The sequence below is a fragment of the Cuculus canorus genome, chromosome 8 (assembly GCF_017976375.1).
Source record: "Cuculus canorus isolate bCucCan1 chromosome 8, bCucCan1.pri, whole genome shotgun sequence".
NCBI lineage: Eukaryota > Metazoa > Chordata > Aves > Cuculiformes > Cuculidae > Cuculus > Cuculus canorus.
The window spans coordinates 31,163,332-31,189,166 of NC_071408.1; the positions used below are offsets into that span (position 1 = coordinate 31,163,332).

Sequence of the window (25,835 nt, forward strand, 5' to 3'; positions counted from 1 at the left end):
TACTCTTCAAATCCATAGCCTGAAAATGCCTCTCTTGTTTACCGATGCTTTAAGTTCGTTAGAGTACAGGTTGCTGTCTTTTTGTAGACCCCTATGCATGATGATGGGATTTCTTTTTTCTTTTGTAGGTTTAGCAAAACTGGTTTTCATCATTTACAAAAGTTTAGGACGTTTTCTCAGTACTGAAAATGCAACCATAAAGCTGGGCAGCGACTTTGCTGGGCGGAACAGCACGATCGCGGTCAACTCCCACGTCATTGCAGCCTCTATCAACAAGGAGTCCAGCCGGGTGTACCTGACAGATCCTGTGCATTTTACGCTGGAACACATTGATGTGAGTTATGCTAATGAATTAATGGGAAGGTCGTAAAATCAGCAAGAGAGAAAAGCAATGCAGAAAAATAACCCTTTTTCCATTTGAATTTTAAATGTTTGACTAGGTCAGGGACACGAGCTTAGTTAAGTCTACGAACATAAAATTAAATGAGCCTGGTTCAGTGATTATTAGAACTTAAGTGTATTCTTAATGAAAGCTAATTCAGTAATCAACATGAAAATGTAAATGACTAATTTACTTTTAACTGAAAATTAACTCTTACCTTGGTAGCAGGGTAGAAAATAACTGTTTGGATTCTTGATGGTCTATGTAGGAAGTTTTAATGGCATTTTAACTTTTTGCATTAAATTTGGATCAATTTCTGAAAGCCTATATGAATTGTTTAAATGCCTTTATTCAGTGAAGAATAAAGTATCATATCTTGGTTTCTTACACATTAAATATGTGTGTATTGTCTTCATGATAATTTATTTGATGTGTTTCTTTACTTGTTAGTTTGGTCCTTTGTGTTTTCGTGTCTCACGTAGGGGAAGTAAATAATACCATGATAAAGAAAATACGTTTGGCTTTTCCTCTGATTTTGCCTCTTTTTATAAATCTATTTTGATTGGTTTTCATCAAAATAGATAGGCATTGTGGACTAAACCTTTTCCTGATGTCTATTCACATGACTTCAGCATGACTAAAGTTGAGAAGTAAAGGAAAAAAGATCATCATTTCGAATTCCCAATTACAGGGAAAATATCATCAGAATAAATTTGCAGTCCTAATTTTGCAGAAAGCAAAGATGGCTATAATGTACCATCAGTGCATAAAATCGTAAGATGGAAATTGTAATTGTTTAAGATTGGGTCTACAGTAATTGAGACTACGCTTTAGAGTGTTTCGGACTATAAAGTCCTTTTTAAACTAGACGTCTTCCTTGTCTAACAGAGTCCACAATTTTGCTGATGAAAAACTTTATTGTCCGAAACATGCAAAGTTTAATCTAAATTACCCTTTACACATATTAAACAATTGTTATTGCCATCTTAGTGTGTAAAATCCTCATTTTATGTTATCCTTTTGTCTCCCAGCCTGACAATTATTTCAATGCAAATTGTTCCTTCTGGAACTACTCAGAGAGGACTATGATGGGATACTGGTCAACTCAAGGCTGCAAACTGGTTGACACAAATAAAACTCATACAACATGTGCTTGCAGTCACCTAACCAACTTTGCAATTCTTATGGCTCATCGGGAAATTGTGGTAGGTAATGATGTTTCTAGCCATCGGCAGGGAACAAACTTCTGAAGACTGAGCTTTAAATTTTTAGCAAGATATAAAACTGGTGAAGTTCCTTACATATGTATAGCCTCTACCCACTCTTTCCAAAGCAATTTGCTTTCTGTAGCACTTTTCTTCCTCACCCGTAAAGTTCCGAGCAAAATAACAGGAAAGAAAAACAAGGAAGGACAAGAATTTTCTGAAATCCATATTTTAAAGTTACTGACCAGTCTCACGATCATTTTACAGACTTCCCTGCAATACAGCTGGAGAGTAGCTGTAGGGACAGTAGTGCAGGCTGCTCGCTGGGAGCAGAAGTGGCAGTTCTCCTTAGGGCAGGAAGGCTGAGGAAAGAGTCACGAGGCCCAGAGCAGGCGATACTTGCAATGATATGAGACTTGCCATAAACCTATTGTATCTGGAAAGTGTGCTGAAATGATAACCAACGTGACAGAAGTGATTCTGTCGCAACTGAAGCAAGGAGCCTTCATTAGCTAAACATGAAATTAGAGATGGAATTACTCATGTAACATATTCTTCATTTTGTCCTAACTGGTGTGTAAAATTGTTGCTTTCTTCTCCGCTGTGGAGTTGCAGGTCTGTAGGAAAGGACATGTACTCTTATAGGAGGGCCCAGGGAAACCTCTCCTCTTTGCTTCAAAGCCTAGTGGAACTTTGCAAATGTTATGTTTCTCTACTTGTTCTCGTCTGACAAGTTTACAGTGAGTCATAAGAAAAATAAAAGTGCTATCTGATCTGGCTGAAATAGTCACATTTTTCTCTCAGACCTGCCCATCTTTACTTACCCTAATCTTGCTCTTCTGGGAAGCTGACCTGAGACTGAGAAATTACTGAGTACGTGTTGCCCATCTTATGTAACAAACAAGTGACTTTTCTTGATGCTACCTGTGAAAACAGTTTTTTGTTTATTATCATGAAGAGTCATATTAATTTTCTCCATTCTTGGTTATTTCTAGTACAAAGATGGAGTGCACGAATTGCTCCTCACTGTCATCACCTGGGTGGGAATTGTCATCTCCCTTGTTTGCCTGGCCATCTGCATCTTCACATTCTGTTTTTTCCGTGGCCTACAAAGTGATCGTAACACTATTCACAAGAACCTTTGTATCAACCTATTCATTGCTGAGTTCATTTTCCTAATAGGCATCGATAAGACAGAGTACAAGGTAAGTTTTCTCTGTGTGTGCTGACCTTGTCCTGTAAAACAACTGAAATAGATTTGAATTAAAGCATGATAACATTGCCAAGTGTTCAGCATTCTGACACAGCAAGGCTGGAATAAAAGCTCAATGTGAAAAATAAGATAGACGTGTCCATAGAAAGTATTTACACCCATCAAAAATATCATCGCGGCCTTAATTTCCCACTTACTGCAATAGTTTTCAGTTGAGAAACATCAGCTATTAACGAAGCAGGTGGCTTAAACTTTTGAAAGGGGAGATGAAATTAAGTGTTGACATACTAGTAATATTATGTGTGTTCTCTCTATATACTTTTATGTCTCAACAGCTATTGATTACTTTTTTATACATATATTAGCACAGAGCTTTATTTGTATTTTTACTCATTTTTTTACTCTACACATTCGTGCAGTTTTTTTGGCAGTACTGGTGAAATTAATTCTGTCATTGAGAAGCAATCCATTGAGTTTAAATCTAATAATTCAGATTGATTTCTTACGATAGTGGAAACTTTCAAATTACAGCAGATAAAAATAGCTTGGTGGCTGCTGCATGATTTTAAATAAACAATATTACAATATGCATCTAGAACCAACTGTTCGTGTCTCAGATTAGCTAAACTGTAAGCCCTAAAACCATATCGATTTCAAAATTCAAGAATTGCTTCTAAAATTGAGAAGTCCACTCTGTAATTGAAGATCGAGGGTGAGGGCACGATTTCCTTATCTTCATTCATGCTGTTTAGCTGAATTCATTTTCTGCGGCTACTGTGGACACATTAGTATTTGCAAATGTTCAGCATATGTTTTCAGGAAGGGAAAACACTCCTGCAGTTGTGGAAGATCTCGGCTAGAAATATGTTTTGTGTTACACACTATTTTATTGGAGATGTAATGTGAAGATTTTGTGGTTTATATTTCCATCTTTCTTTTCCTTTGCAGATTGCATGTCCAATATTCGCAGGTCTCTTACACTTTTTCTTCCTGGCAGCCTTTGCCTGGATGTGTCTAGAAGGAGTGCAGCTTTATCTAATGTTAGTAGAAGTATTTGAAAGTGAATATTCTAGGAAGAAGTACTATTACGTTGCTGGCTACCTCTTCCCTGCTACAGTAGTTGGTGTCTCGGCAGCTATTGACTATAAGAGCTACGGAACAGAGAAAGCGTAAGTAATTGCAAGTGACCTGAGTGTTTTTCAAGTGAATAATTTTTTAAAGCCTATTAGCTGTCAGAGGGTCTCTGACAGACTAAAATACCATCTGAAAGCTTTATTGGTAAGAGAATGGCAATGCTGTGCACAAATTACAATCAAGTCTTTTGTAATTCTCTAGGTTCAGCGGATTTGTACTCTAGAGAGACCGATTCTAAATTATGGTCTTTCTTTTAACACAAAAGATTGACCTGAAACATATTGAAAAAGTAAATAACTTTTTGGCCTCAAATGTATATTAAGTAAGAATTCTCAACTTAAAGTATCTGACAGGCCTAAATGCCCAGTTTTAAGCTAATGGTTCATTAGAACTCTTTGTTCCAACTGCCCCTCTAGCTAACTCTCGTCCTGAATTATGACAGTACAATATTCTAGCCCATATGTTTCGCTTTGATAATATTTTATCAGGCGGGTAGAGCAGGATTAAAATTAGCCCCTGCCTTTTATTTACAAAATCCAGATATATATAGAAAGTGACAGAAGGTAGACAGAAAACATTTCTGAGGATAGGAGTTGCTGGAGGCATGAATTTACCTTCCAATGGTGTTTACTTTGTCCTTTGATGAAATTAGTTACAGAATGGGAAGATACTGTTGGCTACAAGAAAGCTGCTTGATTTTGCTACTGATGAAAGACAAATAAGAGCAATTCTGCAGGGAACCGGGCTGTATGAAAAACGAATCGCTAAGTGAAGCCAGCCCTAATAGGTTTACACGTCATTTAGTCTGGTATCAAATGTATTCCTTCTCTACTGTTCAACTCCCAGTTGGGGCATTTTATTTATACCATATTGTTTTTCAGCAAACCATGGCATCTGAACATTTTCTGTCTTGTATTCCTCGGGAGTAAGCACTTTGCCTATAGTATAAAGTTAAAGGGAGATTATGGAGGTTACATGGAAAGCTTGGGACAAATAGTTACTGATGTGAGATTCACTTGCCCATTAGCACCTGTGGCCAAACATTTTGACTGGTTTTGGTTCTTATCATGTTAGCTATTCCTGACAATGTATTTTCAAGTTTAATGGTGTTATTAAACAGGATTCATCAGAAAAAATTCAGGTTAGGAAAAACTGTCCATGGACTAAGTGCTACTATGCAGCGGTTATCATTATTTACTGATAAAATGTTAGCTTAAGAAGGATTTTTGCGCTTTCCATTTATTGGTCTGAGGTACTCACATTCATTTTTCATTCTTTTTTTTTCCACAATAGATGCTGGCTCCATGTAGATAACTATTTTATCTGGAGTTTCATTGGACCCGTTACCTTTATCATTCTGGTAAGAACTTTGTTTTTTCCTTTCCTTTTCGGTTGCCTCACAGCAAAGTTAAAAAGTTTGGCTATCGGTCAATACCATTGTTATTCACAAGATGTTTCGTGAAAATTCTTATAAACAATTTGTAATGTGACCAATGGTTATATAAATGTTTAGAAATCTCTAAAGAGTGCTGACCAAATGATTAATTGTCAAAGCTGTGGTGGCACTTCAGCATAGACATTTTTTCCTAATGGCTTGAACTCTGAAGGTCGTATTGACATGTGCAGTCATATGAAAAATCAATGAAGTACTAAACGCAGGATTTTTTTTTAAAGGAACCATTAATTATTGCTTTCAATTGAGTCACTATTGTACACGTTCCAGAATTTAACTGCTAATTATCCAACGTAATTATCTCAAAAGGGTGTTCTAACGAATTGGATAATTAAGTAAACCTTATATTTCATTACACTTAGGCGATATTTGTATGTGTATTTGCATAAGCGTGTTTTTCCATGACTACTTCTGTGTGTGTTTGTGCTACATGTAATGTATGTCAGACATATGAGTTCATGTGTTTTAGTATAAATAATAGAATATTGTATAACCAGCAGCAAGCGGGTAGACGTTCTTGCAGTCGGTTGAGTAAAGTCATCGTGTGCATGCACACCCATCTGTACAACCCCAGCTGTGTGCCCCATTCTCCATTTAAGATTGAATTCATACATCAATTATCCGTTCTCTGGGTGCTTTCAGGTAAAAAGCCTGTAGTCATCTGTCAACCCTGGGCAAAACAATCTCCCTGTTATTTCAGACTAATAATACCAACGCTGCCCAACACAGGGCTTTGGGAGGAAAGTGAATGCAAGAAGCGCATTTTGGTTTAGCTTGTTTTTCTTTGCTACTTCAGTGTTTTTAAAGCTTGGCTTTTCTAGAAGGCTGGGGACATGTGGCCTATGTACATAAAGAGCTTTTCTCATAACTGCTGATAGTTTGGAAGGATGAGCTGGCTTGTTTTTATGATTTTGATAGGCTAAATACCTACCTGTTTTCCTGCCTGTGTTCTCTACAGCAACAGAGTTATGAAATATTAACAGAAGTTCAGTTCCCTTGAATTTCCAAGATCAGGGATTGTATTTTGTCATTATTAGTTTTTCAGCCTGAAGCCTATGCATCAGGTATAATTTTGAAATTTCTGATTTTTCTGGATCTGTATGCCAGGTGCGCTATTTTGACATTTTCGGTAGCTCACATTACTTCTCTATGTAAAAATAAACTAATACTTTGATTGTAGAACTTTCTATAAAATATGTGCCTGGCTACTCTTTTGTTGGCACTTTAATCCTTCCTGGTATCTCAATATTGAAATAAGCTTATTTATATTTTGGTTGGTTTTACTCTCTGTTTATACCAAAACCAGAAAAGATAATTGTGCAGTGTAGAAGTTGTTTGAGTTCATTTTCAGAGAAATAGATGTAGATGCCAAAACTTACGTGTGTATGAGTTGCAGTTGAAAAATTAGTGTTTGTAAGGTTTAAGTATTAACTATAATAATTGCACAGAGTTTATTCTGGATACGATTAAGTTAAATCAGATCTCAGGATGACATTCTATTTTCATTAAATCTGCAATTACAGTTGAAAAATATATTTAGTATTTTCAATGCGATAGGCAACACTTTTCAACACAAAGTTGTTCCTTGTAGTCGCTATAATCATTACTAGAGAATTTTTCCAAGTTTCTTGCCACTCTAGTTCAGTTACCTCAAGTCTGATTGTGTGGTGATAATTTTGCTTTTTGTGCCTAGCTTTTTATTTTATTGTTACTGGGAGTGTTTTGCTAAGTCACCTCTATTTCTCTCCCTTGCTTTAAAATAACATTTCACATGGGAAGCTTTGGGCATTGCTGACGGCTTTTTCACTTCCTCATAACCAGGTCAGAGTGAGAATAGAGGTGAAGGACATTTAATCATATTGACCATGTACAGACATAGTTCACTATTATTTACTGGCCATGACATTATTATCCTCCAGCAAATCATTTAGGCTGAGACGCAAAAGGCCTTTGGGAGTAGTATTCCCAACTTCAAAAATATGAAACAGCAGGTAGCAATCACAGCACAGTTCCTGGGAGTAATTCTTCTCTAGCAATTGCTTTGCCCTCTAATCGTCCCAACTGAGAAAGCAAGAAAGACTGGAGGAACAAGTGTGAGAAGTGTAATGGCTGAAAAATAATGTTGTGTGCCGTGTAACCAAAGAAGAGCCATAGTTGTAGTGTAGCTTGCTTCATATTGGTAGCATGTGAGAATTTCCCCTTTTAAGCTTTTTAACATGTAATCAAATCGTTCTCAGTGCACATAAAAGCACGAGACATATAAAGGACAAGTATAAGGTCTTGCACCTGGGAAAAGATAATCCAGGTGTGCAGCGCAGGCTGAGATCTACGCAGCTGGGGAACAGCTTTGTGGAAAAGGACCTGGGGGTCCTGGTGGACAACACCCTCAGTTTGAGCCAGCAGCGTGCCACTACGGCAATGAAGGCCAACAAGATACTGGGTTGCATCAACAAAGTCATCACCAGCAGAGATAAAGTTGTTGTCCCACTCTACTCAGAGCTTGTCAGGCCACGCTTGGAATGTTGTGTTCAGTTTTGGGCCCTGCTATACAAAAAAACAGATGTGTACAGGCTGGAGAGGGTCCAGAGAAGGGCCACAAAGGTGATCAAAGGACTGGGAAGCCTGGCATATGAGGAAAGGCTGAAAGAACTGGGTTTGCTCAGCCTTCAGAAAAACAGACTTACAGGTAGACCTTACCACCATGCTCCAGTGTTTAGAGGGTGATTACAAAGGTGAGGACTGCCTTTTTACAAGTAGTCACATGGAAAAGATGAGGGGTAATGGATACCAAGTTACTCCTGGGGAAGATTCTGTTTGGTCACAAGAGGAAAATTTGTCACAATGAGAGCAAAACCCATTGGAATAATCTCCCCAGGGAAATGGTGGACTCCTCAACACTGAACACTTTCCACATTCAGCTGAGCAGGGTGCTGGGCCATCTTGTCTAGACCGTGCTTTTGACAAGAAGGGTTGGACCAGGTGATCCTTGAGAGATGATCCCTTCCAACTTGGTGCTCTGTGATGCTGTGAAACTCTTAACAGCATTGCTTACCACTTTAATTTACATTATTTTCTCTGTATTTATAAGCATTTATGCTTGTATCTGTACAGATTTGCACAGTTTGAGGGTTGGAAGTATAGGGGGCAAGTATGGAGTTCCTTAGTACATCTTCTGAGGAGCTTTCAACTTCACCATTTCCATAGCCTGTCGTGCCTTTGGGCACCCAGGGTTATTATATCTATGAGAAAAGAGCATGTAAGTAATGAGCGGTGGGAAACCATTAGTATGCCTGAAATGATTTAATGAAAGCTTGGATCATGATACGTCAGGAGCTGTTCTTATCATCTGGACAGCTCCATCTGCATCTTTAATAATTAATTCAGTTCAGTAAGAGTTCAGTGTGCACACTCATTTAGAAGCCTTCTTCAGAGAGCCCCTCTCTCTCTGCCAGTCCCAGAGAGAAATAGGCTTCTGCATGGCTAAGAGCAAAGATCTGGAGATACAAGAGCAGTTTTAGAGCTGCATTTGCCAGGTAACAAAAGCTCCGGGGAGTTCAAAAAGGGTCGGAACATGTGCAGTTCAGCTAGGTTACTTCAGAGTGGTGTTTCTGTTCTTCTGTCTTATCATATCCATGTCAGCACTGCAGGCAGTGTGGAATGAATTTTAAGCTGCTAAGCTCAGGCGGACGGGATTCAATTGAGCAGGTTGATGGCTATAAAACAAACAGTGCACTCCTGTAATCTGTGGTCGGGAAAGCCGAGTATTTTGACTTCTGTGTAGATCCGTATTCATTCATATCCAAGGAATGGGTGGTGTTGGTTTGACTTTAATTCAGCCCAAACCACTAGACTTTGCTTCTTCCAAATGGAGCCAATGTATTAGGCTGCTGAAGTTTAAGGAAAATTCTTAGGATTTTGATTAATATAGGAAAGATAGTTTTGTTTTTTACTCAGTTTGAGGCACTAGTTCACCAAAATCAGCGGATGTAAACATAGCACAAATAATCCAGGTCTTCATATGAAAGTGGGCTGTATTTGTAAGCTTATGTATCTATATAATATAGTAGACAATATGTGTAATAATAACACTATACTAAAATAATACTCTAGTAGACACTTGATAAATGGTATTTAGCTATTGCTCACAGGAGGAACTTTATTATAATTATTGCAAACCCTAGCTTTATTTGGCCGCTAATTCATTGTAGCTGCAACTAATTCCAATTCACTAGTCTTCTGTGCAGGTTGTTAGATCCACATTGTTTTAAAATGTTAGTTTGACTGGAACACACTCCCTCTTTCAAAAGTTTCAGGTGCTGGATAGACTCCTCCTATTTACACAATTTTTCATGTCCGGTACATTCTGATTTCCAAAACAGAAATGGCTCTCGTGTGTGTGCTGCCTGTGAAAGGAGAATGATCTTCCACGGTGCTGTATTTGATTACTACCATCGTTCAAATTTTGTATTTTAGAGTAGTTACTTTTTTTTTTTAATATATATCTAATTGTCTTTCTTTCAATCTGTTCTATTCAAATATATTTGTCATAGTAAGAGATAAGTACCAACTGGTATTTTAAAATGTGCTTTTATATTTTTTTTTCACTATCACAGACATTTCCAAAATCAGAGCATTTGTAAAGCCAGTTCTCTATGTAATCCAGTATTCCATCTTTTGTAGTGCATAGTATATTTTAGAAACCACAGCAAAAACTAGTATAAACATTAATATAATACAGTCCAAGTTTTTGCTTATTCTTATCAGCTGATGTTTTAAGAGATCTCACAGTATAGCTCCACCTACTGAAACTGTGTGTTTTATCACTCTTGATAACACAGCAGAATATTCAAATATGAATATGATGCCTGACCAGACTTTTAGATTCTTCTTTTAAGCCCTCGAAAGAATGGTGGTCTGATTTTCAGAAGTCCAACAAGAAAGAGATTTTACTGACATTATCGAGGGTATAATTTCTTGGCTGTTCGAGATGGATACACTGTGGCGCTGTGTGTGTTTACATGGATTGTTTATATTTTTTATTATCCTTGAAGGAGAGTGGTCCCATCCAGGTACAGATTTTGATTAATTGGGATGGATGCAGCCCAGTTGGAAGGATGAGGCGCCCCAGTCACTATTCCTTTATGTTATATGAAGCGATGAGAAAGTCGTCATTGTCGGACGCCAGTTTTTTCCCCTTACAATTTGCTTTCAGTTGCATTTATGAGGGCCTTTAGATGACCCCCGAGTACTGTGTGTTTGTAGTGGGCATTCTTCTTAAAGAAATGTGGCCTACTCAGATCATCTTTCAAGCTTGGAAAACATCTACAGATTCATTTGCTTAGATCGGTAATGGTTCACAGAGTCAAAATTTAGGTTGGAAGGGACTTCAGGAGAGCTGTGGTCCAACCCCCTGCTCAAAGCAGGCTCAGCTCTGAGCTCAGACCGGGTTGCTCAGGGCCGAAAAAGCTTTCCTTGCACAAAGTTGGCACAAATTAGTGCAAAAGGACTGTTTCCTTCTCCCCCCACGTATTTCTCATCAAGAAAAGTAATTCAGCCACTCCTTTATAAAAGCAATTATTCTCCAAGAGGTTCCCTTCCCTCACTGCTTAGTGTCTTATGCAGTAAAATGGCAGGATGCCCAAAAGTCTTTAACTTATGACTTCCTCCAGAACAATCCATTTCTAGATGAAGAGCCAAAAACAAATCTGTAGAAAGGTTTGGTTACAGTATTTGTAAGCCGGCAAAATAGGCTTTTGATAATGATAGAATGTGTAGCAGAGATGCCAGTGTGTTTGAACAAGTGGCAGACCATGGTCTTTGACTGCTGAAACTGAAATCTATGCAATATTTTCACAGTGGTGGAGAAACAAGTATCATATTGTCTATTGTCGTAGTTACTTTTGTCCTCAAAGTACAATATTTTTTTTTTTTGCCTTTTTTTGTTTTCTTGGAAGGACTTTATCATCTACTGGGATACAGCATTATTATTTCTGTGGGCTGCTTTTGGGGTTCTGTACCTAAATTAGAGTTAGTGTCTATTAAGAAATTGCTGTGTACAGTTCTTTCTTAATCCAGCAAGCACATATAAACAGACAAAGCTGAGCATTGGCATAAAACCTTAATACACGGGAGGTTAGCTCAGGCTCTGGAGCAGGGCCGTGTCTGCTTGCATGTCATTAAAGGAATGTTAGAACGCGAACGCAAGGTTTTGATTTTCCTATGTCAAACTAGCACTTCAGTCATACGCAGAGAATCAGAGGATAAAACCCTCTCATTTCATAAGGCAGTCAGTTATGAGTAAGCCATGCCTATGAGTTTTTGATCCGAGAATGATGTTGCTAGTACAATACAGTACTTGCTACTTAGGCAAGGATTAGCTTCCAGCTGTGCTGTAAATACTATTCTGAACTGGATTGTGCACTCCTGGTTGCATAGGTTGCAGCCAAAGCTGATTTATGTGTTAGGATTGGCATGACACGTGTCTCAGCGCAAGATCTGTTTGTTTGCACAAAAAGTAAATCGAAGTTGTATTTTTTTTTTAATCGGGCTGGAGAATTTTACATTCTGTCCGCTACCAAAATGTGCAAGAAATTTTTTCAACTACAGAAGAAGAAAGTCTGCTTGCAAAGGCACCGACCTGAGCGACGGGTCACATGCAGAGCCCCCGACCTCTGTCTGGTGCACAGGACAGCGAGAGAAGCAACTTGTTTTCTTACCCAAGGAACTTACACAGTACAGGGGAAACTTAGATAAAAGGAACAGAAAGATGACAATGATATAATAAAGTGTTTCTCAACTGGTTTGTCATTAGCTATAAGAATCATAGAAGGTAATCAGCAGAGTGATGAGCCATTCACACTTCCATCACATTTTGCAGCTGTGGAAATCGTGCTTAACCTACACCCTGTATATTTCTCCACTTAAAGGTCAAGGATTTTTTGTCAGTTCTTGAAACACAGACAGAAGGAAATTACAAAAGCTTATTTTTGTTATTTGTGTCACGTACACTTTTTGTATTCTTCTCAAGATAGAATTGTAAAAGTGTTTTACTTTGAATCGGCACCGTTGAGGTCAGAAGCTGCCAAACACGGTTCTGGTCTTGAGAACTGCAGTATAGTTCATATCGTCCATCCTGATTTCGAGACAGCAGCAGCAATGATAACTTGATTGCCCTTAGCAGTAGGAATTATTTCTATGCATATCTTTATTAACAGACTCTAATCAGAGCCTTCAAAATATTCCTCTTTTTTGGATTGTTAAGTTACGCCTTTTATTAGGATTTGAGTGACTTTTCTGACTATTGGGACACAGCTGTAGGAACACATCTGGCATGAACTTGTGTCCCCACTGTTACAGGAATTGTGAGGGGTTTGATGCTGTCTCAAACCAAAGGCTCTCCAAAATGAGAGACTGGGCTTGTTCATTCTCCATCAGTAACCAGTTGCAGATACATACAGAAGGTTGTAAGAATGGGATTAAAATCTATCAAATATTTGTGTTATGAAGATGGTAAGGATGCTGTCCCATCTTCCCTTAGGTATTGGTGGATAAGGATGTTTGTCTTCTCCCTGAAAGGGCATAGCTCTTACTGCTTTCAAACATACAATTTTATTTGAATTGTCCGTGTGATATAGGACAGGACATGCTAATTACTCAAATTGTCCATATACCACTTTAAACCCCCTGTTCTACAAGCGTCTTTGTATTTGGCTTACCTGTGCTCTTCACGTACTTTGAAATCGATAGGAGAAAGGCACCTAGTACCTTTGATATCTGTGATTCTCTTTCACAAAAGGAAAGCTATAAAAAATTACCTTCAGTATCTCGGCTGGTGTTAGCTGTATGAATGACACAACAAGAATAAGACAGCAAAGTCCTTTTCCTCAAGTGGTGTGCGGTGTCGCTTCGACAGAATCCAGACTACAAAGGGAAAGAGGGCAGTAGGAGGGTGCACAGCCAGCGCATGGCTATGGCACTGTTAAGTTTGATGCATTTGCTGCATCTTGGCGTTTCTTTTTCTTTTTCTCTTCCTTTTTCTTCAGTTACGCTTAAGCTGTTTTCAAGACCCCGGTGGTATTTCTGAGAACAAAAGGGACTAGAAAAAAAACAGAAAGGGAGAAACCAGCAAAGGCAAAAAAACATTCCAGAAGCAGGATGGGGTGATAAAAAAGACAACTGGGATAATACAGTAAAGGGGTAACCGCAGTCCTCGGAGGAAGTCAGTGAGATGGAGAATGGGCCAGGGGTGACAGGCAAAGGTGAACAAGGGCTGAGCACGACACGCTGAAAGACAGAGCTAGACTGACAATGACAAGTGTTGGACATGAGCTAAATACAGTGCTTCGTGATGATGAGGTGAACTTGGAAAATTAAGTGAAACAAGGACTTCTAACATTCTTTTCCCCCCTCATCCGTATTTACAGTCGGCTTTTACAGACTGTGTGATGCAGCTACTCAGTTTTACTACGTATTTGAAAATAAACCATGGGGACTGTTTAGTCTATAACATCATCATTATTCAACCTATTACTTGAAGTAGTTTAATTTCATTCTTATCTGTTTTGACAGCTGAATCTTATCTTCCTGGTGATCACATTGTGCAAAATGGTGAAGCACTCGAACACTTTGAAACCAGACTCTAGCAGGTTGGAAAACATTAAGTAAGTGCTTTGTGTTCAAGTATGAGAACTATGATTATTTTCTGATTGCTGAACTGATTGAAAGCTACTCTCCATTAGGAGCACATGCCATTGTCTCCCAGCAACTGCAGATGTCAATTAGAAGCAAACAGAGCCAATCCTGCTTTCGTCACATTGTTGCTGTAATGTCACAAACGCCGGTCAAAATTAGATAATTTCAGCCTGGAACTAGTGCCAAGAAACTGTTTCACGGAAATGCCACAACACTGTAGGAATTTCATTTGCATTTAAAATGCAGTTCAAAAATGACGTTCCTGTTTGCATGGCTGATATGATTATATTAAGTTTGTTTTGTTAAATGACTTTTTGATTTAGGGATTCTGAGCAGTTTCTACTCTTAATCCTGTTCTCCCAAGAGAATTGACTCTATTATTATTGTTAACTTGAAGATTATCTGCTGTTTTCATGCTAATTTAACAAGTGTTTACTTTATCATGGTGCTGTAGTGCAGTATCCCTTTTGCAGAGTAATAGAAGTGTTATATTATTAACGAGGCTTTGGCAGCTCTAGTCTTTTACTGTACTCTCTATAGCTTTACATTGTACTGAAGGGTTTTGTTATCCACACTGAAGGGATGGTGCAACTTTCTAGCACTGAGGGTTGGCTGCAAAAGGGTCTTACAGATATGCTTTGAATGTTGCAAATGGCAAGGGGAGATTTCCAGTAAGGCTAACGTTGTGAACTGGATGTTCTAGATAGGTCAGTATCAGCTTCATTGCATGATGCATGATGAGAGAGAGAGCTAATCTTTAGCATCTCTCTCTTTTCTTCCTTTTCCTCTTTCTGTCTTCTCATCCACACCAGTAATTACCGTGTTTGTGATGGCTACTATAATACGGACTTACCTGGGTAAGATAGAACCCTACATTAACAAATTTCTGGCATGATTTTTAACTTTACAAACTCGGACAATATTGTGGATATCCCTTAATTTTAATTAAGTAGTCTTGAGATATCTGATTTGCTAAAGAATTTTTAACTATTATATGCCTTTATAATTTTAAATTGCTTGCCTCTGCATTTTGAATTTCCTAATTTTGACTAATTTTTGTAGACAATTAAAAATGCTCTTATTAATTTCTGTTTCAATTCTGTCTAATAATTTTGTTTCTCTTTTCTGCTTATAATGCTTTCTAGCTATGAAGATAATAAGCCATTTATCAAGTAAGATCATTAGTTAGATGTGGAATTCACTGACTAAATTCCCTTTCCCTTTCATTCCGTGCCGTTCTCTACAATTCCTTTTCCTTAACCTACTCATGATGGAATCTTTTTTAGACTATTCTGTAGAGCAATATCCATATTTTTGTCACATTTCAGCAGGGTTTCCTCATGCGGAAGTTAGATCATCTAGCTTCAGTTTAGCTGAGTTTATCGGAGCATTAAAGATTTGGGCTACAGGCTTTTAATCTGCTGTTTAACCTTTTGTGCATTTGTGTTACATTATTTGGTGTCATATGGCAGCACCACTGTTTAAAATCTATGGTGTGATTAGTGGCTAAGCCAGATTTATCAATCTCTTCTGTAAAAGCAGATAAAGCAGTGGAGTAGCTGGGGCTTGCACTGTACTTCTACATTTCAAAATAGTTTTGACATCCTGTGCAGTTCTTGAGAAAGAAAAAGGTCACATCTACTCTTGCTGTTTTCACTGGAGACTAGGATTACCAAATGGAATTGTTCTTTCTTTAATAGATAAAAGGTTAAACCCAAGGAATTTTTACATTGAATATGAACCTAGTAAAAGTCAACTGCAGGAACTGAAATGTTAATATTGGATTTGGCGATGCACATTCTCGTAAGTGTGTTACTAAAAATAATGTTACTAAAATTAATGTTACTAAAATCAATTTTCTTTTACAGATCCTGGGTCCTGGGTGCGTTTGCTCTCCTGTGTCTTCTTGGCCTAACATGGTCATTTGGCCTGCTCTTTATCAATGAGGGGACTGTTGTGATGACGTATCTCTTCACAGTATTTAATGCTTTCCAAGGAATGTTCATTTTCATCTTCCATTGTGCACTTCAAAAGAAAGTAAGTTACTGAAAACACAGATTTGTCTTCCCTAACTCCTTAATACCACATATATTTCTTATTAAAAAAACATATCAAAAATAGCAATGTCGAGGACTGGAGTCTTTTGAAGTAGTTTGAGGAGGGGACTAGGATTGAAATCGTGTGGAAGTTGTGTAACTGGTCTGTGGCCTGGGCGGGTTTAAAGTGGATCCAGCAATTCCAACCTGGGCTTGAAAACTTTTGAAGCTTTAGGGAAGAAAATTAGTGTGAAAAAATGAGCTGTTTAATATTGGTAATGTGATATATATTAGTCTGGACTTAGAGCCAAAAGTCCTCCATGTGCACACGAAACAAACGCTGCGTCCGCAGCAGCACCGCAAACAAAGCATCATTTGCAATATCAGCCTCCCTCAGCCTGGAAGCTCTCTTTTTCTCAGATCAAGGCAGAGGACCTCTCCTGAGATCCTGTTAAGCTGCCGCGTGAGCTACGAGTGATGGGCAGGGATAGTAATATCAGTGCTCGTTCATTAAGAAATTTAGTGAGATATAATAATTAATTTTATTGTGAACTTCAACACACCTTAGAAAAAAGTAGTAATTAATGCAAGACAACCGCTAATAAGGGGAGTTTTCCAAAGGCGCCAGCCTGGCTGCTTTTCTCCCCAGCAAGCCAACAGCTTTGCGCTCTTACGCAGAACAACTGGAATCCCCTGACAAGAGCCTTCCCTCATGAGCGGGCTGTGTTAAATTAGCTCTGCTCCTTTGCCTGATGGGAACAGAGGGGTCCGGAAGGAGCAGATCTGCTGGGGAAAGAGAAAGCTGCCATGGGGGAGAGGAGCAAACAGGGGAGAAGGAGCAGGTGAAGGGCGCAGCCCGGTGGGATTCTATTTGAGTTCCGCAGACTGAGAGTGGCGACTGCTTCCAAGGATGCCTTAGAGGTGCTTTAATGAGAAACAAAAGAAAACCCCTGGTAGCCTGCACTAGAAGGTGTAGCAAATGAAAGTAACAAAGAGTTGAGAGGAAGGGTAAATGTCAGAACCCTCACTCAAAAAAATATAAAGTGCAGTACATCCTGCACTTGGAAATACCCAATTTGCAGTATTTAGATTCTAAATATTTTACTGGTTTTAGACTGGAGATCTAGCAATTATTAACTCCCATTATAATTAGCTCACCGGAGACATAATTAACTGATATTTATAAAATGGTTTAAGACCATTGGATAAAGCATTGCTGTATAAGTACAAAAATCGCGTTCTTGCGTGTTCTGAGCTGTACCAGCTCTAACAGTATCAGCGTCTCTAAAAACAATGGCAGTCAGCCATGGTTTAGGAAAAAATCTGGTAGACAGAAAGAATTTTCTCTAGATAAACACGACACTCCTCTTATTTTGAGAGAACAAAAGCACACTTAGAGAGGAGATTGAGCCTAAGAAAAGATGACGGGGATGAAAATGCAAACATTCTCAAAATGCAAATAGTTTCTAGATTAGGGGTTTGTATAATGTTGCCCTTTCTACCACTTGTATTGGACTTGAAAATCAAAAACAGATTCCTTTTTTATTTCTTTTTACAGCTGTGCATTGTTTTTATATTAAGTGGAGTCAGCAAAAAGCAATATTAAAATACCAGTCAAGTGTGAAAAAGCATAACCTAGAGCAATAAGAGTTATACCTGAAAGAATGTTAAAGCTGCTATTTAAGTTTTTTAAGTTTCGATGCCTTTGACTGGATATCATCTTATCCTCTGTCTGCATAGCTAATGTCTTTTTATTCTGTTATTACTAGTTGGTCACTAAATTGAACAGAGAAATAGAATTGTGAAAGTGAAAACTATTATGTTTCCAGTTCTGACAGGATGATAGTGCTGTTGCTTCCATCAGTTTCCAACAAGCTATAATTTAGAAATAATGACAGTGGAATGTGCAGTACTGACAGATAATGTACATTCACTGCAATATAGGCATTAGGCAAAACCAGTCCTGGAGGGTGGTATTTGGGTAAAAATACAGTTTTGATTGCTATTGTCTCTACTATGTAGTGGTTTGGAGCATTTAATATCCATTACTGTTCAAGAATGCATTTTCTTACGTGTTATACCATCTAAAGATGATATATGTAGACTTATGTTTTTCCAGACTACAGAGTTAAAGATGATAATTCTCTGTCCATGCATTTCTGTTGTCCTTTTTTTATGTGTCTTTTGTGCTCATATAGATATTGATTCACTCTAAATATGTACCATATACTTCTATAAAAAGATGAGTTATTGTCCGTAGCATGAAGCTAAGGCGCAAACTACTCATATTTTCTTCGACCTTGTGGTTTATAGAAGCATCCCAGTGTGTGTTCCATCAGTGACAGTATTGTAATATTGATGAGCACGCGGCATGTGTAAATCCACTTTATTAACTTTTTGCATTTTCCCCTTCTTTGTTTTTTTATACACCCATAACTTTCTTTCTGTCCCGTATGTTCCTAGATCAAGCTGAATTTCCAGATTAGCTGAAATCCCACTTTTCCCAGAAATTTAGCAATCTTATTGATGTAGAAGCGACACCAAACATCTGGTGGAGGATTTACAAATTTAGACTTGTGCATCTCTAAAAATTTTATCCGCTATATCCTTTTGCTTATGCTGAGACTCTTCTAAAAGTAGTAGTCAATGTAGCAGTTGCCAAATAAGAGAGAATTAACTGCTCTGTAAATTAATCCTGATTACTTCCATGACAAATGTTAACACACACAAATCACAAAAGTAAAGTTTCTAGTAGGTCGCTGGAAAGAGAAGGTGAATAAACGCAGGCCAAATGCTGGAATCCCCGATGAGTTTTGTTGCTCTGTCAGAAATCTCATATACATAGGTGGGCTCAGATTTTTAGGCTCAACAAAGACAGTAATGAGGATTTTAGGGTTTGTTCCCAAAAGTGAAGGATGCTTCACTACCCAGCCTTTATTGTTCCAAATTCTCAAACACTGACAGTGCCTCTGCTGGTCGCCTGCGTGGAGTGGGGCAGCGGCGTTCGTGAGCTTTAAACAGTCCCGAAGTAGGTGTGACTATATCAACCTTTATAGTCACCGCAGGTTTTACACCCTTTCTTGGAAGGGAGAACTTAATGGGCAGTACCAAGCAGTGCAAAGATCAGTTGTCTCAGCCCTTCTTGGGTGCTTACGATGGGCTTTCTGTGGTTTCTCCACCAAAAGCTCATATAGAAAGGACTATTTTCAGCCAGCATTCAGTTCAGGTAAATTCAGTATATTAATGTACCATGTGAAGATGAAATAAAAATAAGCCCATAAATAACTCAGTAGTGATTATTCAGGCACGTCTAAATGCTGTGTGTAGATACCTTGAAAATATTCAAAAATCCTGGATACCAGGTAATGCTGCCACAAAGTAGGGAAAAATGCTTCATTTTGCAAATGGCTAACGATTCAACAGACAAGAATTATCTATTTGCATGAAAAATATGTGAGGAGTTTCAATACGAGGTTCATGTCTTTTTGCCAGCAGAGATATTTGACACTGTTTTTTGTGCTAAGTAATTTTTTTTTCCCCGCCCTGTAGGTACGTAAGGAATACGGCAAATGCTTCCGACATTCTTACTGCTGTGGTGGACTGCCAACTGAGAGTCCCCACAGTTCAGTGAAGGCATCAACTACGAGAACTAGCGCTCGCTATTCCTCTGGCACTCAGGTAACAAAGATTTTGACAGCATCTTTTAATTAACCTTATTTATAAAGAGCCTACTGAGATGTGTTCTGATCAGAAGTACTAATTGTCTTCTCAGTAGTATCATTTAGATGGCAAAATACATACTTCTGCATACTAGAGTTGATTCTTTTTAAGCGTTTCTGTTTACTTCAGTCTAATGCAAACGCCTTATTTTTCTTATAATTAGGGTATAGTTTACAGGAAGGTTTATACCACTATTTTTCATCTAAATGAAATTTAATAAATTAGAGTTTTAATAACAAAAGAAGGCGTTTCACTCCCTGCTGGAAGAATGGCTTAGTTTAGGCCAAAATAAACACAAAATGTTCTACATAATAGCCCATAAGTAGAAAAAAAAGGTATTTTTATAACTTTCTATGCTTCTGTGTCACTGCTTGATGTTAACAGAGTCGTATAAGGAGGATGTGGAATGACACTGTGCGAAAACAATCTGAATCGTCTTTTATCTCAGGTGACATCAACAGCACTTCAACTCTTAATCAAGGTCAGTCACTGGGAACATTTCCGTTTTAGAAGCCTATATATATATAAATTTAATATAGATTTTATATCATTTAACACGGAAGAATTGAAAAGACTGTTTTGAAAAAAAATTCTGGAACAAATGTTCTCTAAAAACAGAGTTTTAAAGTCAACCACCAGCACCTTTTTCAAAACGTATTCCCTCAGCTGGCCCCCCACTATAGAAGTTGAATTCCTCCATTTGTGGGAATGTATTTAAATAAGTTTCATCAGTAATCTAACTTGAAAGCAAGATTGTAATTTTAAATCTTTCCTAACCTTTATAGGTTAAATCTGAACAGAAATATATGAGTGCAGTAACATTTTAATGCATATTTGACTGATTTTTAGGAGCAGAAATTTTCCCAGTGAAATCTAATTGATATAATTTCTATGCAAAAGATGTCTGTAAAGCATTTATCTTTTCTATTTCAAAGAGCATCATATCTGTCACATGGGATAGAATCCAGATTTTCAGGCGCAGAGAAGCCAAAACTCCAAATTTCTCAGCTCAGGCAGACTTTGAAACCTGTAAGCTCATTCTTATGTCCAGTTAGAAAACAAGGTTATTAGTCAAGACAGAAAGTCCCTTCCTTTTTCCCCTTCCCTCTGTGTTTTTTAAAGGCAGTTTGAGCTATCAGTGGAGGGGAGACTGCTCTGTACAAGCCAAGTTCAAAGCAAGCCAAGTTCAAAGCATGTTCTTCCACCCACATCCCTTGGAGAACAACACGTAGTAGCCCTGATCTCATTGCGACCAGTTCCTACTCAACTCAGTTTCAAACAGAAAATTCACCACTGTCAGGGCTGCTCATCAATCACAACTAGCAAATTCAACCCTCTTGCTTTCTGGTAGTAGGGGCATGTTCTTGTACTCAAGTTTATTTTGAAAGTTAAAAGCATAGTGTTTTGCAGAAGAAAATATTTCAGAAAGCATGAGTCTGTATTTGCTATTTGCTTATAGAAAGTGGAGAAGACCCGTGTGTCTCACTGTTCCCCCATCTGAATCTTGTGTGTTCCTCTAGCAAAATCAAAATTAAGTAACTTCTCCCAAGTATAAAATACGTATTTTTCATGGCCAAGAAAGAACTACATTCCCTTCTAGTGCTTTATGAAAATCCCATAAGTATGCTGTAGTTAAATGTCTGGGATTTCACCCTAATTTGATGCCTCTGCTGAGGCTTACTCTTAACGTTCCTGCACCCTCAGTTATTTCATAGTTGCACAGAGGTCTTGGAAACTTCTGCTTGTTTCAGAGCTCCAGTCTCAAATCACTGGAGATGTTCTACCATGATTAGAAAAATAGCCATCATCTTTATTCAATTACAATACTGTCACTATCTCAGTGATACATATGTACAAGAGTAATTTAGTAATGAATGGCAAATGTCATTTTTCCTTTAAAATAAAAGTAAAGCTTTCAAAGAAAGTTCAAAAAATTTTGAACTGAAAGAGCGGATTCTCTTAACTATAAAAATAACCAAGACTGAAGATAATACACAACAAAAAACACAAACAAGCAAAATGTTTCAGTTAGTATTTCTAGTAATAAGTACAAAAAAAACTATGATAAAAGCTTTTCAGTTGTTCATTGATAGAAATTTTCAACTCAGATTAGCATAATGAGGCATTAATTCTCTGAATCTGAGAGTTTTCTGCTCATTTCTGCTACCAAGCATCTAACTAAAGCATTAGTATTTGGAATATATACTATATTTTCCTTGCCAGAATAAAATACCCATCCTATAAAAGTATAGCTGGCTCTTTAGTTGTCCCTGGGCGTGTAATACAGTGATCCTGATATATACTGCTGTGCAATACAATAGAAAAGTAAGTCGGATTTTACCCTAGTGAAGTGTTTAAAGTAAGTTAAATCACAGCATCTGGGGGTGGGTGTTACTGTTACAACACATTTTTCTTCTAGTAGCTAAAAATCAGAGATTAATTGAATTTTTAATGATTTCTCAAAAATGCTGATTTTTTTTCCTCATTATTCCAAGAGTTCTTTAAATGGTGTTGCATTAAGGTATAAAATGGGTTTAAAAGAAATCTATTCATGCAGTATTTTGCTCATTTTCTATTGTTTGTAAACTGATTGGTTAAAGAAAATTTGTTATTCGAGGAATTCTTTTTCAAAACCTGGCAGATAAGTTTGCAGCATGAATGTCCCAGGAGAAAATGTGAACGCTCTGATTTCTTAGAGCAAATATTTTTCTTTCCCCTCAGCATGCATACTTTTGCATATACTAAGATATGCTTCTTGCAGTTTGCCGTGCACTGTCTGTTTGAAAACAGAAATTCCCTTCCCCTCTCCGTGTGTTTTTAATAAAGCGAATAACAGCTCTGATCCTGTCATAGGAGATTTTTCAATACCTTTCAATTTGAAAAATTCAGTTCTCTCGGTTCTGGACAGAAGCGTTCAAGACAATAATTTTTAAAGTTATAATAGCTTTATGTAGTACCTTGAGCTCTACACATTTAATTGCTCTTCTTGTATAACAGTGATTTTGTATACATTAGTAAATGTCACTCTCGCTAGATGTTTACTTTGGGGATTTGGACAGCACCTGTGAATTACTGGAATCTTGACTGTATTTTCCTACTCCCATTTCAAATACATAGCTCAAACACATTCAGAAATTTTCAGCTGAATTACATTTGACAAGGCCTACATGATTCGTGATGAATAAAAAAATACTCTTTATTGAAACTGTCAGCCTAAAATTAAAGAACTGACATTTTTTTTCTGTTTCTTTTGCTTTAGGAATGACTGGCAATTACCTACTAACAAACCCTCTTCTTCGACCACACGGCACTAACAACCCCTATAACACATTGCTCGCTGAAACAGTTGTATGTAATGCCCCTTCAGCTCCTGTGTTTAACTCACCAGGTGTGCTTATACTTCCTGAACTAAACCGCTTTTCTTGGCTTGCTCCAAATCCCTTCTTTTCCCTAGATAGAAACTCAAGTTGCGATACCCTAGCCGTACATTCTGAATTTCTATCAGTTTGAGAAATACAGTGTTGCCAATGTCAGCTTGTAAAACTGCACTATATTATAGTAATGCCTTTGCCATAACAGTATTTACCAATAATTATCCATGTTTTTAACGCAGGTGGCATAAATCTTAATATACTATTACAGGACTGACACCACATGGTCCGAGAGCCCATCTTCAAGATATATATCACTTAGAGGTATCATGTCTATGCAATATAAGGTTGACTCTAAAGCTTGCTGAAAAAAAAACTGGTGATGAAACGGATTAGATACTAAAGCAGCGCAAGGCATCTTGGCACCTTTGGATACCCCAGTGCAGAAAACCGTATCCAGCGTCAAACAGATCGAAACTATAGTATAGTGCAGCTTTATGGTAGATCAATTTTCCGGTAGGAAAATCTCGAGATAAACAGTTAGAGCAGTTTAGTTCTGTAGGAATAAAGGGTGTCATCGCTTAACCAAACGTTCTGTTGTTACGTTATCTAGTTGCTTTGTTTAACTACGGTGCAATTCATCAGTAAATATCTAGCAGTTACTGTTTGATCAGTCATAAGATCACTTTAGTATAACTGGAACGATAAATCTTTGATAAAAATCTCATAAAACCTTGTTTCCAGTTTTTATTTCAAGCTTCCTTTTAAACTGAACTGTAGTTTCTATTTTCATTCTCTTGTTTTCTTACTTTCCTTATGCTTTCCTCTAGCAACCTACAGAGAGACAAGTATGGGAGTAAAACTTAACTTTGCCTATCAAATGTAAATTTTTTCAGCATGATTTTTAATGGGCACAATTAAAAAATAACTAGCGGTCATGAAGTAGACTCAGCGGGCAAGTGGTTCACAATTTGCAAATGAAATGTTTCCACATTCAAAAAGTACTCGCGTACTGCTTGTTGGGAAACAACATGAGGTCTGTAGCAAATGCTACTGGTAACCCAAGTTATGCAATGCTGAAATAATTTGCCATTTAAACCCAAAGCAGCGTCAAGCAAAAATGTTTAACAATTTACTTATATTTTTACATTCCCACAGTAATCTTGCTACAGGCTATGGAAAGATTTCAAATGAATTACTTGATCATGGGCAACAAAATTTGCCTCGTCAAACCAATTTGAATATATTCTAGCATGCTTAACTCTGCAGTATATCATAGAAAACTCATTTTGCATTATCAGATATATTTTGGTATCTGTTTAGCAGAAGAAAAGAGAATTAAAATTATAGAATTAAATCACTTTGATGAGGGAAATGAATGCCAGCATGTGGTCCATGTGTTGTCTACTTTTATAAATGCCATATGTTCTGCGTAGCTAAATCCTTTGCAAGAAAAATCTTGGAACATACATGAAATTGCAAAACTACAAAGTTGTTTAATCAAAGCTTAAAGAGACCTTTCAAACAACCCTCATCGCTGCTTAAATCAGTACACATGGAGAGGAGTTAACAATAACGCAAATACAAAATTATTTGCAAATTACCCACAATTTATTTGGAAATAATTACTCTATTTTTTTAAAGTTGAAGACAAAACTCTTTTCATGAGAAAACGCAATTACTTTTTAATTGAAAACAATATTTTCCAGAGAAGATTGAATTTTCTAGGATAAGCTGCAGCTTTAATTATGAAAAAAAAAAAAAGCAAAATGGAAAAAACATATAATCTCCTCCAAAACTACTTTTTTCTTATGCTCCTCCAAGCCTTGCATATAATGCAGCAGCCTCACAGTGGTCAGTCTCATTTCAGTAAAGTCACTCCATTCTTTATTTCCAGACATATCTGTAGATAAAGTGATTTTCTAGGAATGCTCTTACCATCTGACTTTCCATGCTTTCAGACTGTTCAATTTCTTTCAAAGTTTATTTTTTCCTTTTTCTTTCTCCTTTGCTTGGGAAGCGCTGTGCTGTCATAGTTTACATGTCTTTGTGTCTGTAGGAAAAATCTTTTCTTTATCGTGTTACCAAAGGAAAAAAAAACAAACCCAAACCCCAAACCAAAAACATAAAGACCTTAATCATCACAAAATTTCATTTCCCCCCTCCCCCCTTTAAACTTCTTTTCATGTTTCCAGGACGTACCCAATCTGTCATTCCTCCAGCAGCTATAAGATATCAGCCATGGCTGATTTCCTCTTCCCATTCCACAACTAATATTTATTCTTTGGTTTAATTTCTGTGACCCATACTTACAGAAATTCCTAACATTTCTGCATTTGACTTCCATGCCCATGGTAACCGTGGGCCTAACTCTTAATTAACTATTCTGGTTCATTCAGCGCTGTCACTGTGACTGATGCAGACTGCAGGCAAACTTTGACCTTTAGAAGTCTGGGGACGTTGTTGGCAGACAGAATATTAGTGCAAAAAAATTACATTAAGTGGGAAAAGAAAAGCTGTTATTGCTTAGTAATCTAATTTGCTGAACCCTTGCTCTGACTAAGTTGCTGAGAAGCTCAGTAATTCTTCATCATGTTACAATAAATCATTTTACTTTCTTTTATATATCA

The 25,835-nt window shown here is 37.5% G+C and overlaps 1 protein-coding gene across 24 annotated transcripts in view; it reads left to right on the forward strand.

Annotated features, from left to right (window-relative positions):
* ADGRL2 (adhesion G protein-coupled receptor L2) overlaps nt 1-25,835 on the forward strand; it is a 401,353-nt gene that overhangs the window by 370,321 nt on the left and 5,197 nt on the right. For 6 of the 24 annotated variants that reach the window (XM_054073438.1, XM_054073439.1, XM_054073437.1 and 3 more), the window contains 12 exons: nt 129-334; nt 1,414-1,587; nt 2,583-2,792; nt 3,749-3,969; nt 5,228-5,294; nt 13,956-14,047; nt 14,891-14,935; nt 15,224-15,250; nt 15,947-16,115; nt 19,664-19,792; nt 20,219-20,315; nt 23,094-23,222. In XM_054073438.1, coding sequence (XP_053929413.1) covers nt 129-334; nt 1,414-1,587; nt 2,583-2,792; nt 3,749-3,969; nt 5,228-5,294; nt 13,956-14,047; nt 14,891-14,935; nt 15,224-15,250; nt 15,947-16,115; nt 19,664-19,792; nt 20,219-20,315; nt 23,094-23,222 — 1,566 coding nt within the window. Of the gene's footprint in view, nt 1-128; nt 335-1,413; nt 1,588-2,582; nt 2,793-3,748; nt 3,970-5,227; nt 5,295-13,955; nt 14,048-14,890; nt 14,936-15,223; nt 15,251-15,946; nt 16,116-19,663; nt 19,793-20,218; nt 20,316-23,093; nt 23,223-23,447; nt 23,530-24,035; nt 25,831-25,835 lie in introns of those variants that run through there. The other 18 variants (XM_054073441.1, XM_054073444.1, XM_054073456.1 and 15 more) reach the window with 11 other exon arrangements.